Genomic DNA, 17,396 nt, shown 5'->3' on the forward strand with positions numbered 1-17,396 from the left:
ATTCGAGGGGCGCTCCAGACAACCGCACTCTCGACCATGTGACCACTAGCGCAGGGAAGCAATACCGCGGAAGGACGAATGGGCACGCATCTAGGAACCACGAACATTCCCTGGGATGAAGGGCCAACTAAATGAATGAGTACCACCCAGCTCCGTGCAGCAGAGAGCAAGTAGAGCCCGTCCGGGTCAGGTGGACAGAATGAACTCCTTAGAGACGAGTGCAAGGTTTGCGGCAAGCATCGTATCCCAAGAAAACAAAAGTATGCCGCAGGAAGCAGGTAAGGCATACGTACGAGCAGCCCGTAAGCAGTGAGAAGGCCAACCCACCTACAGGAGGAGAAGGCATACACGGCCCAAACAACGCACAAGAACGTCCGCTCACTGCAAAGGGTTAATTTAGCAAAAAAGGGGGCTCGCCACAGAGTGCCACAGCATGTACGGAATTGCAAAGTGCAACCTGAAAGGGAGTTATGCACAAGCCTAGTATAGCATGCGATGGAACGCAAGCAGTCCGCCCCGAAAGGGGGGAAATTGTATCTGGCAAACTGCAGTCGGCAAGAGTGCAAAGGCCGGTCCCAAAAGGGAGTGATGTCTAAGGCCGTACCTACTTCAGAGAAGCAGGACATACCCTATAATCCAGCATGAACGCAGGAGGTCCACCTAGTGAAAGGGGAACATGCACAGGGTTATCCTAGCATTAAGTGAGTGTGCAATAATACACCCAACACTGACTTAGCGAGAGTGCAACTACTCTGCCAATGAAGGGGGACATGTACAAGTCCAGCACAGCCATACAAGGACAGCCGTGAATCTCATGAGCGTGCCAAATTCTGCCCATGGAATGAGGGGTGGTCACGCACAAGGCCAGCACCGTATCCAATGGGAGTGCAAGCGTTCCACCCATGTTAGAGGGCAATGCTCATGGCCAGCAAGGTATCCGGTGAGAGTGTAGCATGCCGCCCAGAAAAAAAGGGGGGGTAATGCACATGGCCAGCATCTCATCCAGGGAGAGTGCGTGCACCCGCCATGTATGGGAGTCATACACATGGCCAGCAACGTACTGGTGAGAGACAAACACAGTCAGTGAGAATGTGTGTATGTCACCTGAGGAAGGAAGGCAGGCATGCCCATGGCAGGCAGCGAATCCAGCGAGAGTGCGTACACCGCCCACGGAAGAGGGGTCATGCATATGGCCGACAGCAGATCCAGCGAGAGTGCGTACACCGCCCACGGAAGAGGGGTCATGCATATGGCCGACAGCGGATCCAGCGAGAGTGCAAGCACCCCGCCATGTATGGGGTACATGCACATGGCCAGCAACGTACCTGCGAGAAAACAACCACAGACGGAGGGATGTATGTATGCTGCCTGAGTCATGCCTATGGCCGGCAGCGAAACCAGTGAGAGTGCAGCATAGCAACATAGTACATAAGTACATCATAGCACATCAGAGAGAGTGCAGCGTTCCGCCTATGGAAGGGGGTCGTGCACATAGCCAGTACCGTATCCGGTGAGAGTGCAGTATTCCGCCTAAAAAGGGGGGTCATGCACATGATCGGCAACAGATCCAGTGAGAGTGTAGCGTTCCGCCTAAGAAGGGGGTCACGCACATGGCCGACAGCGAATCCAGTGAGAGCGCTGCGTTCCGCCCATGGAAGGGGGTCACGCACATGGCCGGCAGTGAAACCAGTGAGAGTGCAGCGTTCCGCCTAGAGAAGGGGGTCACGCACATGGCCGACAGCGAATCCAGTGAGAACGCTGCGTTCCGCCCATGGAAGGGGGTCACGCACATGGCCGGCAGTGAATCCAGTGAGAGTGCAGCGTTCCGCCTAGAGAACGGGGTCACGCACATGGCCGGCAGCAAATCCAGTGAGAGTGCAGCATTCCGCCTATGGAAGGGGGTCATGCACATGGCCAGCACCGTATCCGGTGAAGGTGCAGTATTCCGCCTAAAAAGGGGGTCATGCACATGGCCAGCCGGCAGCCAGGGAGAGTGCAGTATCCCGCCTAGGAGGGGGGGGATGCACATGGCAGGCACCATAACTGGAGAGATGATGAATGCTGCCTACGGAATGGCCGCATGCACTTGGCCAGCGCCGTATCCTGGAAGAGGGCAGGAAAACCGCCTAAAAAGGGAAATGCCCTAGCACCGACGCAGGTTGGGAGCGCAACACTATGCCACCTGTGGAAAGAGGGCATGCAGACATGCAGCACTACTGATGAGGCTGCAGCGTCCTGCGCAGTCCAATAGAAATCTATTATTATTATTTCTTTTTTTTTGTTTTTTTTTATATTTTTCATTAAAAACACAGCCTCTCTGAGGCTAAAGGGGGGCCACCTATAGGGGCACAGATAGTCAGAAAAAGGGGGGCCAGCCATACAGGCCCATTGGGAGCCGGCCTGTACCCAAAGGGTTAACATGGATCCGGCCTGGAGGGCGGCGCTGCGATCCCCTGGGGGCGGAGGAACCTCCCGGCGGGAAGAATTCGCGCCTGGAGAAGTTCCCGCCCCCTCCACCAGAGGCCGGAATTTTGCGGCCTAGTAGGCCGTGAAGCCAAGGTCTAAATTTGCGGCGCCCGGTATGTACCGCCGGGACCTGAGGCGGAGTGGCGCATCAAAACCGGCCGCGGGTGCCCACCCCGCGGGCTGGTCGGAATTGCGGCCCAGCAGGCCGCGAAGCCTGGGCTAAAATTTGCGGAGCCCCACCGACCGGCACCAACGGTCAGCCGGGGCCTGCTGGGCATAGACGTCAAGCCCAAAGCCGGCCGCGGGAGCCCACCCCGCCGGCCGGAGTGTCAGGGGCTCGGAATGGCGGCTTGCCGGCCGCGGGAGCCCACCCCGCCGGCCGGAAGAGTCAGGGGCTCGGAATGGCGGCTTGCCGGCCGCGGGAGCCCACCCCGCCGGCCGGAAGAGTCAGGGACCCGGAATGGCGGCCTAGCAGGCCGCGGAGCCTGGGCTAAGATTTTTGCGGCGCCCGGCCGCACCGGAATACCAATGTCGGCCGGAGGCGAGGCCTTACTCCATAGCCGTCAGGAGCCTCAGGCCTTAACTATATTGCCGCTTCTGTAGCTGGCTGTGGAGACAGCCACTGGCTGCATGTCTATGGGAGCCAGGCAGGGGGGGGGAGGCAGAAGGAGATTGCCGCTCTGCGGCACCCCAGGGGCCAGCATAGATCCAGCAGGGGACTAGAGGCCCAGTATGGGGGTCAGGCACGCAGGAGACCAGGGTGGGGGGGTGGGGGACGTAGGGCTGGAGAAGCCTCTCTCTTACCACAGCCGTCTTCACCCTCGGTCCATTCCAGCAGGGTCGCCCCTTCAGCTACTGGCACCGTAGTGGCAGGACGCTGGAAGAGGGACTTGGCGTGCGGGCGACCCTTGCGCTGGCGGGATGCAGGGGAGCTGGGCTGCCCTGGTCCACCTTGCCTTCTGTGGGGGAGGCAGCAGTGCGGGTGACCGGCACTGGCGCAGCTCAACCCCGGGAGAACAGAGAGGTCTAGTGCGTCTCTGTTATCCCTGATGATCTGGAACAAAAAGAAAAGAAAAAAGTAAAAATCTAAAATTGAAACAAGGAGAAACCAGCCCTGCAGAGCAGGGAGTGTCTTGCCTCCTTGGACACTAAGCAAAAAACTGGCTGCCTCTCTCTCCAGGCTGACGGTATAGCTGTGGAGGAGGGGCTTAACAGCTTTTACTTAGTGTCACGCCTCCTATGGAGATGAGCTATACCCAAGGTCTTCTGTGTCCCCCAAGGAAACTGGGCGAGAAAATAGGGCCGCACGGTACCACAAGGAACGACAGGTGCACACCACAACTAAGTAAGTGCAATGGCAACTGAAGAATGCCCTCCATTTCCTTAAAAAGAGGGAAACAGGGCCGCATAGTACACCATAGAGCCAGACAGGTGTAACGGCTGCAGCATCAGAGACGGTGCAGGAACTCTACCTAAGAAGGGAGTAAGATGGCTGTTTGGTGCACATTAGATGAGGTTGCAGTGGCAACGGCACTACAAAGTGGCCTCAATATCTCGTCCGGTAAGGGAGAAATAGTGCAGCAAGGTACACCATAAGGCCAGACAGGAGCAACGGCAACAGCTCCTGAAGATAGAGAAGTTAAATAAAAAAGAAGGGAACAAGGTGGCAGCCAGGTGCTCACTAGAACCAAACAGAGGCAGTTGCACAGCAATCGAGAGTGGCCTCTATATCTCGCCGAGAAGGGAGAAATAGTGCCGCACGGAACACAATAGAGCCCGCCAGGGATATTGGATACAGCATCAGGAGATGGTGTAGAGACTCTACCCATGAAGGGAGCAAGGTGGCTGGAACCAGACATGTACAATTGCTACAGCAATTGAAGGCGGCCTGTATATCTCGCCAGGTAGGGGGAAATAGTGCCGCATGGAACACCGCCAGTCAGCAGGAACTCTACCTATGAAAGTAACAAGGCAGCTGGAAACAGACAGATGTAACAGGCATAGAAGCCGGCCAGTATTCTCTGGTACAGGCATTACAAAAGAACCTTTAGAGGCCGAGAAGGGTTGCCAACCCTACAAGTGGCGTTTGCCTGAATTATCAACTTGCCTAGAACATAGCCCCTGGTAGGTGGAACCGGGAAGGTCTGTCGTGTACAGCCTACGAGGGTGTACGTACCAGAGACACCGTGTAGGTGTCCCAGTTGCTAAGCACGGCGACGGCTGCCTCACCTGTGCGGTAATTACCTGTGCAGGCAGGAGGGCGCCATCCGAAAGTCCACTAGAGGGGCACCGAAACCTGGGTAGGGTAGGTACCACCATGCACGTTTGACTTGACCACGCAGAGGGATTCTGCATGGTGAAAGACCGCCTGATGCTCTGCTTCGAGGGAATCGGTGCAGAGGTGTCCCCAGATGCAACTGACAGAGAAGGCTTCATCACCAGCCTCCGGCCTGTCCTAAAGGGGTGACCCGAGGATGCCGGGGAGGGGTGGAAGCTAGTTGAGACCACCAAAGGATGGTCCATGGGATACTCCTTGCGTGACCCTGTATCTTAGCGTGAGCGTGGCTCAGGGGGGAAGGAGACCGCAATTTGTAGGTAGCGCTCCAGCGAATTCGCCAGGGACTGAAGGATCGACATGGAGGGAGCCCAATCGGGGGGGGGGCTACCACAAAAGGGTGGGAGACCACGTGGAAACCTCCGTAGACAACGGACGCACGAAAATAATGTGGCAATCCGATACGGAGGCTGGGAGAAGAGGCCCCATAGAGCAGCAGGGCTGACCTATCTGACCCCGGAAACCACAGTTCCCAAGAGGTGCTGCAGCAGCTATATAGTAAGCAGGAAGCCTCATTCAGGTGGCAGGGCTGCAGGAGAATGCAGCAATAGAGAGGGGAGATAGGGAAGGGGCCTGTGGAACCGCCCCTCAGAGAGAGAGAGAGCAGAGAACGTGGGGCCGGCTTGGCAGGCAGAAGAGGCCCCTCCCAGGCTCCCCCCATGGAGGGGAGGAGACGGAGTAAGCCCAGGAAGGGAGAAAGTGGGCGGGGAGTTGCGGCCTAGTAGGCCCGAAAAGCCGGGGACTAAAGTAGTGGAGCGCGGCCTGGAGCGAACGGCCGCGATCGCGATAGTGCCCCAGAATTGCCGCGACGAACGGTGGCCAGGTGGGGGAGAGAACTGAGGAAGAGACCCCAGGGAGAGAAAAAAATGAAGGCCAGGGGCTTCAGGGGCCAGGATACAGCTGAGAGAAAAAACCCACAAGCTATGTAGCAGAGGCAAGGCACGGGAAGGAGGGTGGGATCCCTAATCTAACATACTCACCCTCAGACGTCTTCAGGCGCAGCAGTAACCACCCCCTCGGCGGACTCAACACGGGAACCGTGGGACTGCCGGAACTCCACTGCGGAAGCAGATTTGGGGACTGGGTGGCTGCCAGGTAACTGAGTACGCGCCCGCAGGGGGGCAACTAAAGAGGAACACGATGGAGCCACCCCTGCCGCAGGCCAGAACCTGCAGAGAAGAGAAAGAAAAAATGATTGAAGAAAAGAAATAAAATAAAAAAGTAGCAGGATGACCTGCACAAAAAGCAGGTCAGGTCTGCCTCCTACAGACACTAGAACAAGACTGATCTGTCTAGTGTCTGTGGAGAGGGTATAGCCCAACGAGGAGGAGCCAACACTTTTTATGTCTAGTGTCGCCTCCTAGTGGTAGTTGGACATATACCCATGGTGCTGTGTCCCCCAATGCTATGCACGAGAAACAGATAATTCTATTCGGGCAATTTTAAAATGTCAGTGGTGATGGTAAGTACAATAAAAGAGTTCAAGAGGGGCCTGGATGTATTTCTGGAGTGTAATAATATTACAGGCTATAGCTACTAGAGACGGGTCGTTGATCCAGGGAGTTATTCTGATGCCCGATTGGAGTCGGGAAGGAATTTTTTTTATTCCCCTAAAGTGGGGAAAATTGGCTTCTACCTTAGTTTTATTTTTTCCTTCCTGTGGCTCAACTTGCAGGATAACAGGCCGAACTGGATGGACAAATGTCTTTTTTCGGCCTTATGTACTATGTTACTATGTAAGAGGACGACTCGGGGACATATTTGAGGCAATGTTCTCTCTAATAATTGTGCAACGTCTGAGGTTTATAGGAGAAATACACAATATGACTGGAAAGAGACAGTAATACAGTGAGACCGTCCCACTACAAACAACTGGGATCTACAGAGCATCATCAGAGCTAGGCTGCACATGCTCAGTCACCGGGCACTTACTTTGTCAGTACGATCTGTCCAACAAGTTCTTTGATGCAAATATCTTGGAATTTCTGAGGGCCACACGACGAATACATATTTCCCATCAGGTCATGAACAGTTTCATTCCTGAGAACTTTATGGCTGACATCAATGCCCAACATGATGCTGCACTCATACTGGAGGATGGATGTGGAAAAACCAGGCCAGATGGCGAGTCTGATGGGACATGAGAAGGGACGTGAGGGTGAAAATACAGAAACTTGTCTAAAAGAATAGGCAGTTCTATGGGAGTGCCGGCCGGGTATATTGCGGATCCGCAATACACTACGGACATGTGAATGGACCCTTATCCTGAGTTACATCCTGTATTATACTCCAGAGCTGCACTCACTATTCTGCTGGTGCAATCACTGTGTACATACATTACATTACTAATCCTGTACTGATCCTGAGTTACATCCTGTATTATACTCCAGAGCTGTACTCACTATTCTGCTGGTGCAATCACTGTGTACATACATTACATTACTAATCCTGTACTGATCCTGAGTTACATCCTGTATTATACTCCAGAGCTGCACTCACTATTCTGCTGGTGCAGTCACTGTGTACATACATTACTTATCCTGTACTGATCCTGAATTACATCCTGTATTATACTCCAGAGCTGCACTCACTATTCTGCTGGTGCAGTCACTGTGTACATACATTACTTATCCCGTACTGATCCTGAGTTACATCCTGTATTATATTCCAGAGCTGTACTCACTATTCTGCTGGTGAGGTCACTGTGCACATTGTGCTGTCCAAGTGCCAGAAACTTTAGTAGGCAGCAGTTATGGGTTGGCGTAGATCTCAGTTATAGTTTACCACAGTTTTCTGGAGTATAAGTATGTTGGACGTATTTATGTTACGGTAGGTCAAGGAGGCCCTGCCCTTTCTGCTAAAACCCTCCCACTTTTTTAAGTGTTGTGGGCAGCAGAAAAGTTCAAGAAGTTGCAAACTTTTGAACGCCTGGAAACTGCAATATGGCTTCTTGCTCCCTCACAGATTACAGGGAGGCGTTTCCCGGATTGTACAAGTACAATTCTGCCGATTATGTTACCGGTGAGCTCTGACTTCTGTTGCATCGTTCGGGTTGTAGTAGTTGCGTCCAATCTGCTTCATATTCATTATCTTCAGAATTCTGTGAAAACAAGAGGAGGTGAAGCAGCATTCCTCGCCAGACCTAGGACATACGTGTCGCCTGTGATAAGTAGGTGGATGCAAGGCATCGGTACAAGCAGTTGCATAGAGTTATATGGGTAGTACAGCTAAAACAAGGCATGTCCATTAAGTTTAACCAAGAGTTAGTGGAAAGATGTGAAAGCACTGAAGAGGTGATCTGGAAACACATTTATACCCAAGTGCCGTCAAAAAAAAAAATAGGGGTGTGGACAACTCTGTGGCTCAAAACCATTTAACTTTCCTTCTTCCTGGGGGGAGAGCTACTTTATATTCTGATAATATGATAAAAAAATAAATAAAGTAAAACTTCAAATGGAAATCTGTATGTGCCCCACTACTGAGCAGTGAGCGCCACATGACTGTCGGAGATAGCAGCAGTGCCATAAGGGAATGAAGCTGTGGTCAGGCATGCGCACCACCACTCCATTCTCACTGCGCATTCCGGGACCTCCATTCTCGTGATCACCACGGGTCAGACCCCCAGCAATCAAACACTTATCCCCTTATACTATACTTAAACTGTGGACAGAGGATGAGTATTTTTAGAGGGAAAACCCCTCAACAAAAAGCAGTCATCCGACCTCCGGAAAATGATGTTGTAGAACTGGAAGCAAGTTGGCGATGTCGGTGGAAGCTCGTTGGTCAGAGTAATGGTCAACTTCACGTTCTCTCCATTTCGAGTCTGGCTAAACACTTCAGTGACCTTAAAAGAGAACAAAAATAAATAAATAAATCGATCGGACACTATATTCCATCGTGCTCCACCGATAGCACTGACCTGCCCTGTATGAAAATAAGACGGGATGTCCAGCTTTCCAAAAAAGACGTTCTTTATTCCAAAATAACACAGGATAAAAAACAATCCAACACGGCAAGCAGGTCTACATGTTTCGGATGCTCTAATACGGATCCTTATTCAAGACTGACCTGCCCTACATCGGCAAACTGGGACTCAGCGCAACGCATATGTGTCTCTAATTCAGGAATTAATTTGCTGCATCTGTGATGGGCTTTCACAAGATGCATCTTCGGGAAAACGCAAGGACAGACACACAGACAGCAACTCTGCACATCCACTGAATTCCCCTGAATGCAGGGAGTATATACCAGAGACAGAATCACAGTGGAAAAAGTTTACTGTGCTGGAAAAACGTTTGGTAACGCCATTGGATGCAATACAGAATACATGAGACCTTAGTAGGTTACATGAAAGGGTTCCATTTGTTCATCTCTCATAGCTCCATTTTCTACAGTAGAAATTTACCTTTTCCAATCTCTTTGGTAAAAACAATACTGCTCCATCGAATGCGCGCGCTTTCCCAATGGTCTGTTCGTGCTGGTATAGTAGGGCAGACCGCAGGCGCTTAGACTCCATAGGGGGGTTGTAGTCAACGTGGTACTGGTACAAGACCCACTGGGGTCGTGAGATTAGCTTGATGTGGTTGGTCACAAGTTGAATTGAGCTCCCAGAAACACCTACAAGTTATAGCATGTAAAGAGTTTACACTTTCCTCACAGTCATACTCTTTAGTCATTCTATATAACCAATATGGCGGCTCTCACAGGGGTCGCCCTCTGGGCTCTACTAGTATCTCCAATGATAAACATGCAGAATTACGGAAGCAGCGTTATGTACAGCAGAATCTTTCATTATAATTTCTATTCAGGGGTCTAGTAAAGCAGGATGACAGCCCCGAGAGCTGCAATGACGCCCACATTTCTGTCACCAGGCTTTCTCAATTATCTTTTTCTTTTGGGAAATAAATTGACAGAGGAAAGGTAAGGACATCACCAGATTTAGATGCTTTGACATGTTCTATGGTCTGCCGGGTGTTCACTCCAAGGTCATGGAAGTCACGCCTGCGGCCACCCCGTTCTCCGAGGGATATGTCCTGAAATCCAGCTGAAAGCTGCAGAACTGAGACAGAATAAGGTTAGAGCCTGATACATGTATGTTAAAGCGTTACATGTGTCCAAAACTAAACCCGCATACAGCAGTGGAACTGAAAATGAAGTCCTAGCACAGGCTGGAGAGGGAGGCACTACCACCAGCAAGCCTGCCGACCATCACAGAATGAGCAAGCCAGGCCTGGACATCAAGTGTGTTTAGTGAGGTCGGCTGCACGCCCTGCTATGTGCCCCCCATTGTAACACTGTCACTTGACACTGCACCATGTAGTCCAGACCAGGTTCGATAGATCAGACAGGAGGGGGCGCTACTTAAACTTTGGGATCTCAAACTCTCATTTCGAAACCCTCTCCTCCCCATAGCCAGGGATAACTCACCCCATAATAGCTAATCTGCACACTTCCCACTGGGCAGCATGCACCCCAGGCTGTCTGCCCACCTATCCTGCTTTCCTATCATGCAGTTCAGGCAGCAGGAAAGGGTCAGGGTACACTGACGAGCAAAAGAGGACAGGCAGACTCCGAGAAGCAGCTACATAAAGATAAGAAAATTAATCTGAGGGTTCAGAAAAAGGACCCCCCTAGTCTCCCCCCAATTTATATTTAATGAGGGGGATCAGCATTTAGTTAAAGCAGATTGGTTCTTTAACACTGGCACATTAAGGTCACTTACCATCAGTCGGAGGTCTCTCCACTACTGGCGGGCCTCTCTGGCGCCCTCTTCCCACAAGCAAAGGCTCGGCTGGTGGCTGCTGGGGTCTTTCAGTGCGTCTAGGTTCTTGAGCCTCTTGCTCCTGTAACCAGGAAAGAAGGTGATGAAAAACTGCCCAATGATTCTGCTGCCAGAGCATGCCCAGCAGTAATGTATGGTGGGAGATGCAAGGTTTCCTTCACTGGTGTACTCCACACCGCAGGGTTACCCGTGTCCCCACATCATGGAGAGATTCACCTGCACACAGCGTCTAACAGAACAGCAAAGACTGCATCTGCCGACCTTTAGGCAAGCCACCATAAAAGTAGCTTATCTGGTCTCCATTAAAGACGGAGAAGATTCTGCATCACAGCCAGGCATCGGCTCTGGACGGGGCAAAAACCAATTCTGGAACCCCAATTCTGGAGCAGCCCACTATGTCACCCTGAAGGACATAAGACTTACATAAATCTGGTCCCCAAATAGACCTGACAATGTCACGTCCGTCCCCGTCATTCACAAGCTCTATAACGGAGGTTCAATATAATTACAATATGTAGACATAATTAAAATGATGGATTATGGAGGAGGACCCCACAAGGACCCCATTAATGTGAGGCACAGAACCTGTCCAGGCTGTCCTTGGCTGGGCTGCCCCCTGGCACGTGCTCTTCCGCGGGCTCTGGCTCGTCCACTCATCTTCTATTCCTGCAAAGTAAAGAGATCCATTTCAAACTGGAAACCAGAGCGGAATTCAACTTTTTGGAACAATAAAAAAAATATATAATTTTTTTTTATTTTTTATAAACCATTTCCATTTGTTCCGTCTCTTTACCGTTAGGTCCGTTCTATGGTCCCAATATTGGTTATCTTATCAGAGACCAGCCATCTCACCCAAGTCTCGCTGGTAGTTAAAAAGGACCTTTCATGGGTCCAGACTCCAGACATTATGAATTAACTAGCAGGATATGTAGGGCATAGTGCAGGGATGTAATATTGCTTAATAATTTTTCTGGGCGCTGCTCCATTCGCCCGCTGTGCCCCCCTGCAGTTTTCCCACCTGGTACAATAATGAATAGAATCAGTACAGGGAGGAGGAGAGAGGGCCCTGTTTCTCAATGGGAGAAAAAAATAAAATAAAATCCTTCTCGGCCATTGAGAAACAGGGCTGTCTCCTCCTCCCCGTACCGATGCTATTCATTAGCGTACCAAGCGGGAAAACTGCAGGGGGGCACAGCGGGCGAATGGAGCGGCGCCCAGACAAACTAGTAAGTGATATTACATCCGTGCACAGTGCCCTACATATCCTGCTAGTTATTTCATAATGTCTGGACCCATGAAAGGTCCTTTTTAACCCTGGCAAACAGCCAGGTGGAGGCGGCACCTGGCTGAGGGATGTGTAGTATGACATGGCGGTCACTCAGATGAATGGCTGTCCATGTAATATGACTTGAATCCGCCAAAACAGGAGACGCTCATAAAGAAAGAGCAGCCACTGTTGTAGGTTATAGAGGAGGATCCCGCGTCTGGGTCCAAATGATCTAACAAGGTTCATACATGTGAAAGCCGAGCCAATGTCGCTCTCATCTAGGGCTCATGCACACAAAGGTATTTTCTTTCCGCGTCAGTTACGTTTTTTGCGGACCGTATGCTTCATTTCAATGGGTCCACAAAACAAAAACAAAACCTGGTTACTCAATCTGCATTCCGTTTCCTGAAATCCTGAGTGCACACGTTTCTACAGGTGAATCTGTGAGATCCTAGTGGTCAGACCTCACAGACCTGTGCACACATTCATGTGTTATTTGCATGATGACAAGGGTCACAGACTGCACACACCTTTCTAAAACGCGGAGGGGGACACCACATAAAATGGCTGCACTTCCTTTAATCGAGTCATTTTCTGGTCCAACCATCCTTGCTGATTAATTTCTTAAAACATCGTAATAAAGGGTCAGAGCTTTGATTTCCTGAGCTCCAAGCCCCCTGATTAGCCATAGAGCTACATGATAAAAATCCATACAGTCACCACTAGAGGGCGACCATGCTGTATCACCAAAAAGCAAGATTCGACAGCACTGTGTGAATAAGCCAGAAGATTTTTTTTTTTTTTTAAACTACCTCGACTAAAAGGAGGAGACTGAATCAGTGACAATTGGTGGTAATCCATATGCAGATCCAGGGGTGAGATGTTTCTGTCACATGTAGAAGGGTCCTTATAATTAGGCTCTGCCATTCTTTTACCACTTAAAAGGGTTTTCTGAGATGACCTATCCTGATAGGTTAGGGTCCGACACCCGGGACCCCCGCCGACCAGCTGTTTGAGAAGGCACTGGCGCTCCTGTGAGCACCTCTGCCTTCTCCCTGCTCACCAAGCACAGCGCCGTACATTGTATAGTGTATAGCTGTGCTTGGTATTGCAGCTCAGCTCAGAATTTTTTTTATTTTTTGTACTCACCGTAAAATCCTTTTCTCGTAGTAGGCATTGGGGGACACAGCACCATGGGTATATGTCCAACTACCACTAGGAGGCGACACTAGACGTAAAAAAGTGTTGGCTCCTCCCCGTTGGGCTATACCCTCTCCACAGACACTAGGCAGATCAGTTTGTACCAAAAGCAGTAGGAGAAGAAAGGCAAGGAACCAACAACTCCCGTACCGGGAAAGATCAAGAGACCACCCCGGAGAAGCGGAAGTAAAAAAAAACATAGGGTGGGATCTGTGTCCCCCAATGCCTACTACGAGAAAAGGATTTTACGGCGAGTACAAAAAATCCAATTTTCTCGTGCATGGCATTGGGGACACAGCACCATGGGACGTTCCAAAGCAGTCCCCGGGGGTGGGAAAAGAACAGCCATGCCACCTGTTGGGCATACAGGTGCGGAAGAATCATGTGACCGAACAGGAGAAAAGCATGGAATAGGCAGGAAGCCACATAACCAGGGAGAAACCCCAAGGAAGCCACAGTGACGACTGCCAGCCCCCCAGGACAAATGCCTGGGAGAACGACCCAAATGCAAGAAGAAGGCAAAGGGGAACACCGAGCTCAGCCGAAGGCTGGAGAGACAGTAGGACAGCATCGCGTTTCGGAGCACCTAACATTCTAATAGTCTCAGGTGAAAGCACAAACACCCTGAGGCCAAGCCCTGACAGGCCAGGGGAGCAAGGGAACATGGAATCACTGAAGGCCAAACGAGTGAGGGAAGCCATAGCAAGGCTCACATGTGAAGGGAGCAGGTCTCCCCTCACCGCTAAGCAGGTGAAGAAGTTAAGCGCCCTATTGAAAGGAAAAAATCCCAAAGGCGCTAAGGGAAACCGCCAACCCTTGGAAGGGGAGGGGGTTGTAAGTAAAAACCAGAAAAAGAGAAAAGATAAGACCTGCATCCCCAAACTAGGGGACGAGGAACGAGCCTCTGAAAACAAAATATCGCTGAGAAGCGCAAGACCGGAGAAACTCTGGCCAAATGAAGTATCAGAGAAAAAAGGGGACCAGATGCAGGCCCAGGAAATCTCAGAAGGGGCACACAGGAGTGAGGGAAGCCATAGCAAGGCTCACATATGAAGGGAGCAGGACTCCCCCCACCGCGAAGCAGGTGATGAAGAGTAGCGTCCTATTGAAAGGTGGAAACCCCAAAGGCGCTAAAGGAAACCGCCAACCCTTGGAAAGGGAGGGGGTTGTAAGTAAAGGGCAGAAAAAAGAAAGGATAAGATAAGACCTGCATCTCAAAAACAGGAGACGAGGAAAGAGCCTCTGAAAACAAAATATCGCTGAGAAGCGCAAGACCGGAGGAACTCTGGCCAAATGAAGTATCAGGGAGATGCAGGGCAAGGAAATCTCAGCAGGGACACACTGGACTGAGGGACATGGGAGGAGAAGGAGAGCACTCCCAACAGACTAAGGAGGAAGGTTCTACAAACAGGAGGAAGTCCCTCCCGAAGGAGACCATAAGGTGGAAATGCAGACCGTAGCACCAACCACTCAACACCAGGTACTTGACGTGGGAGGATGGGAAGATAGACACGAATCCCAAGAGGTCCACAAGGCTAATGGAACCCGCAAGGGAAACAATCAACCCAGGCCCCTCCCAAACAACGATTATCATACACAATCTGTGTGGTCAAATGAACGGGGACAAGGAATCCAGAAAGGAGTACCCGCTATGGGCTCACAAGGAACCAGGAACTGAACCACCAGAGGACAACAAAAACCAGAATATCCAAGAAAAAATGAAAGGAACCATCATATGGGAAGGAATTGGCCATGGACAACTAGCCATTCAAGAATAGTGGCTAGCAATCTGCATACATTGTCCCGGGGAGGGCAAGTACAGCGGCTTGGGTTGTACCACTAAAACAGACACCCATATGCCTAAGGAATGGCGAAGTCGCCATAAAAGAAACGGGAGTGACTACACGAAATGTAGAAACCAGCTGCGACCGACATACAGAAGACTCCCCGGGGGAGAAAGTACCAGACAGGCGCAGACAATAGCAAGGTCCCAGGGGACTGCCCTCTGTTAGATAGTACAACTAAGCAGAGAATATAAGGGAACACCCGGACCCAGAAGGAAATACGGAACCCTGTCCGATGCCAGAACAATCAGCAGAAAATTCACCTACCAGGGAGGACGTCCAGCGAGGATAATGTCGCTGACCCCAGAAGGATTCCGTGTGGCGGAGGACATCCAGTGATGGCCAAAAACGGCTGCAGCGGCCGGTGCTCACCAAGCTACGTACCCCAACACGGAGAAGATCCAGTGGAGATCACTGTACTCCACCAGGAATGGTCCGCTCTGTAATAGAAAACAATGCGGGTACTCCTTTATAACATGGGGGACGCGGAGTGCACCATAGGGCCCAGCACGTGGGTACTAAAAACACACGCCTAAAACCGAGGTAAAGTGGCTGCATGTTGCACTCTAAGGAGGGTGGAAACAAAGCCACGGCATCCGGGAATGCGACCGCATTTGGAGAGAGCAGGTCCTCAACCTGTAAGGTAGAAATACAGCTGTGTAGTGTAGAGACACGACCAGAGAGGTGCAATGGTACAGCATCTGGAGATGGTAGAGGTACTAGGTTTAAGAATAGAGCAATGTGGCCGCATGGTGCACCCTAGGACCAGAGAAGTGCAACGGCTGCCCCGTAGCAATGGTACCTATATTCCGCTCGGGAAGGGGAAAATAGGGCCGCACGGTACCACAAAGAACGACAGGTGCACACCACAAATAAGTAAGTGCAATGGCAACTGAAGGAGGCCCTCTATTCCACCAGAAAAGAGGGAAACAGGGCCGCATAGTACACCATAGAGCCAGACAGGTGTAACGGCTGCAGCATCTGAAAAACGGAAGGCCAGGGGGCTTCTGGGGCCAGGATACAGCTGAGAGATAAAGGTTTCTGCTAGGTCCTTAATCCACAACCTACTGTATCAGAGGCATGGCATTTACCCACACAGCAATGAGAGCTGTATTAGGTATCCGGGAAGGGAGGAGAGGGTGGGAACGCGCCCAGGCCTGGGAAGGAGGGTGGGAGACCTAATCTAACATACCCTCAGACGTCTTCAGGCGCAGCAATGACCACCCCCTCGGCGGACTCAACACGGGAGCCGTGGGACTGCCGGAATTCCACTGCGGAAGCAGATTTGGGGACTGGGTGGCTGCCAGGTACCTGAGTACGCGCCCGCAGGGGGGCAACTAAAGTGGAACACGATGGAGCCACCCCTGCCGCAGGCCAGAACCTGCAGAGAAGAGAAGAAAAAATAATTGAAGAAAAAAATAAAATAAAAAAGTAGCAGGATGACCTGCACAAAAAGCAGGTCAGGTCTGCCTCCTACGGACACTAGAACAAGACTGATCTGTCTAGGGTCTGTGGAGAGGGTATAGCCCAACGGGGAGGAGCCAACACTTTTTTAAGTCTAGTGTCGCCTCCTAGTGGTAGTTGGACATATACCCATGGTGCTGTGTCCCCCAATGCAATGCACGAGAAATGCCGTCTCATGGGCTAGGCAAAGCAGAGGGAAGGCTGCTGCAATCACAGGAGCGACACCGCCTTCTCGAACTGCTGATCGTCGGGGGTCCCGGGTGTTGGACTCCACCAATCAGATACTGATGACCTATGCAGAAGATAGATCATCAGTATAAGTCTCAGAAAGCCCCTTTAAACGCCAGAATCCATTTTTTTTGCGGAACCTGCATTTTTTGCTGCCATTTTTAGTTAGGTTTTTTTTTGCACACAATGGCCCAGCTTTACCAATGTGTCTGCTCCAAGAATCTGTCTAAACAGTGGCGCAAATTAGCGCATCTAGGGTTTCTACACTTTTTTCTGACAATCTCTACAAGGCAGGCTTCTTGGAAGGACAGAGCTTAAAGGGAAAGGGATGGGGCTGAAGGTAAGTTGACCAGTGGTTGGCATAGTCAGAAAAAGTGTCTATCCCTGCACCATTTTTATCATCCAGCCCGAGCCTCTGTGATAAATCTCACCACGCAGGTCTGGACAGTCTAAGCGTACGCCATGTTTTACGCCAGCGTTCTCTTCATGTCGATTTTTTTTCCCCTACAGCAGGGGTCAGCAACTTTCAGCATACCATCTGAGGTGAAACTACAACTTCCAGTATGCACACTTGCTTGGCTGTTCATGTAACTTCGATAGAAGTAAAAGGAGGATACTGGGAGTTGTAGTTTGAGAACAGCTGGAGCACCGGAAGTTGATGATCCCTGCCCTATAAAGAAAGGAGACGTCAAAACCCCAAGAGTTCCAGCAGGGTACATTTTTTAAGAGAAGCCTAATGAACATCAGGAAAATAAAACCCTTGTGCTTCACACTTCCCATAGACCGCTGACGGCGTTACTTCAAAAACTG

The 17,396-nt window shown here is 50.9% G+C and overlaps 1 protein-coding gene across 1 annotated transcript in view; it reads right to left on the reverse strand.

Annotated features, from left to right (window-relative positions):
* Nucleotides 1–11,742, reverse strand: part of PIWIL1 (piwi like RNA-mediated gene silencing 1) — a 135,604-nt gene extending 123,862 nt beyond the window's left edge. The window contains exons 1-7 of the mRNA XM_040422529.1: nt 11,730–11,742; nt 10,524–10,544; nt 9,735–9,860; nt 9,207–9,418; nt 8,524–8,645; nt 7,821–7,901; nt 6,734–6,931 (exon numbers count right to left, since the gene is read on the reverse strand). Of these exons, the coding sequence (XP_040278463.1) occupies nt 6,734–6,931; nt 7,821–7,901; nt 8,524–8,645; nt 9,207–9,418; nt 9,735–9,860; nt 10,524–10,544; nt 11,730–11,742 (773 nt within the window). The remainder of the gene's footprint in view (nt 1–6,733; nt 6,932–7,820; nt 7,902–8,523; nt 8,646–9,206; nt 9,419–9,734; nt 9,861–10,523; nt 10,545–11,729) is intronic.
* Nucleotides 11,743–17,396: the final 5,654 nt, after the last annotated feature.

This window comes from Bufo bufo, chromosome 3 (assembly GCF_905171765.1).
Source record: "Bufo bufo chromosome 3, aBufBuf1.1, whole genome shotgun sequence".
NCBI lineage: Eukaryota > Metazoa > Chordata > Amphibia > Anura > Bufonidae > Bufo > Bufo bufo.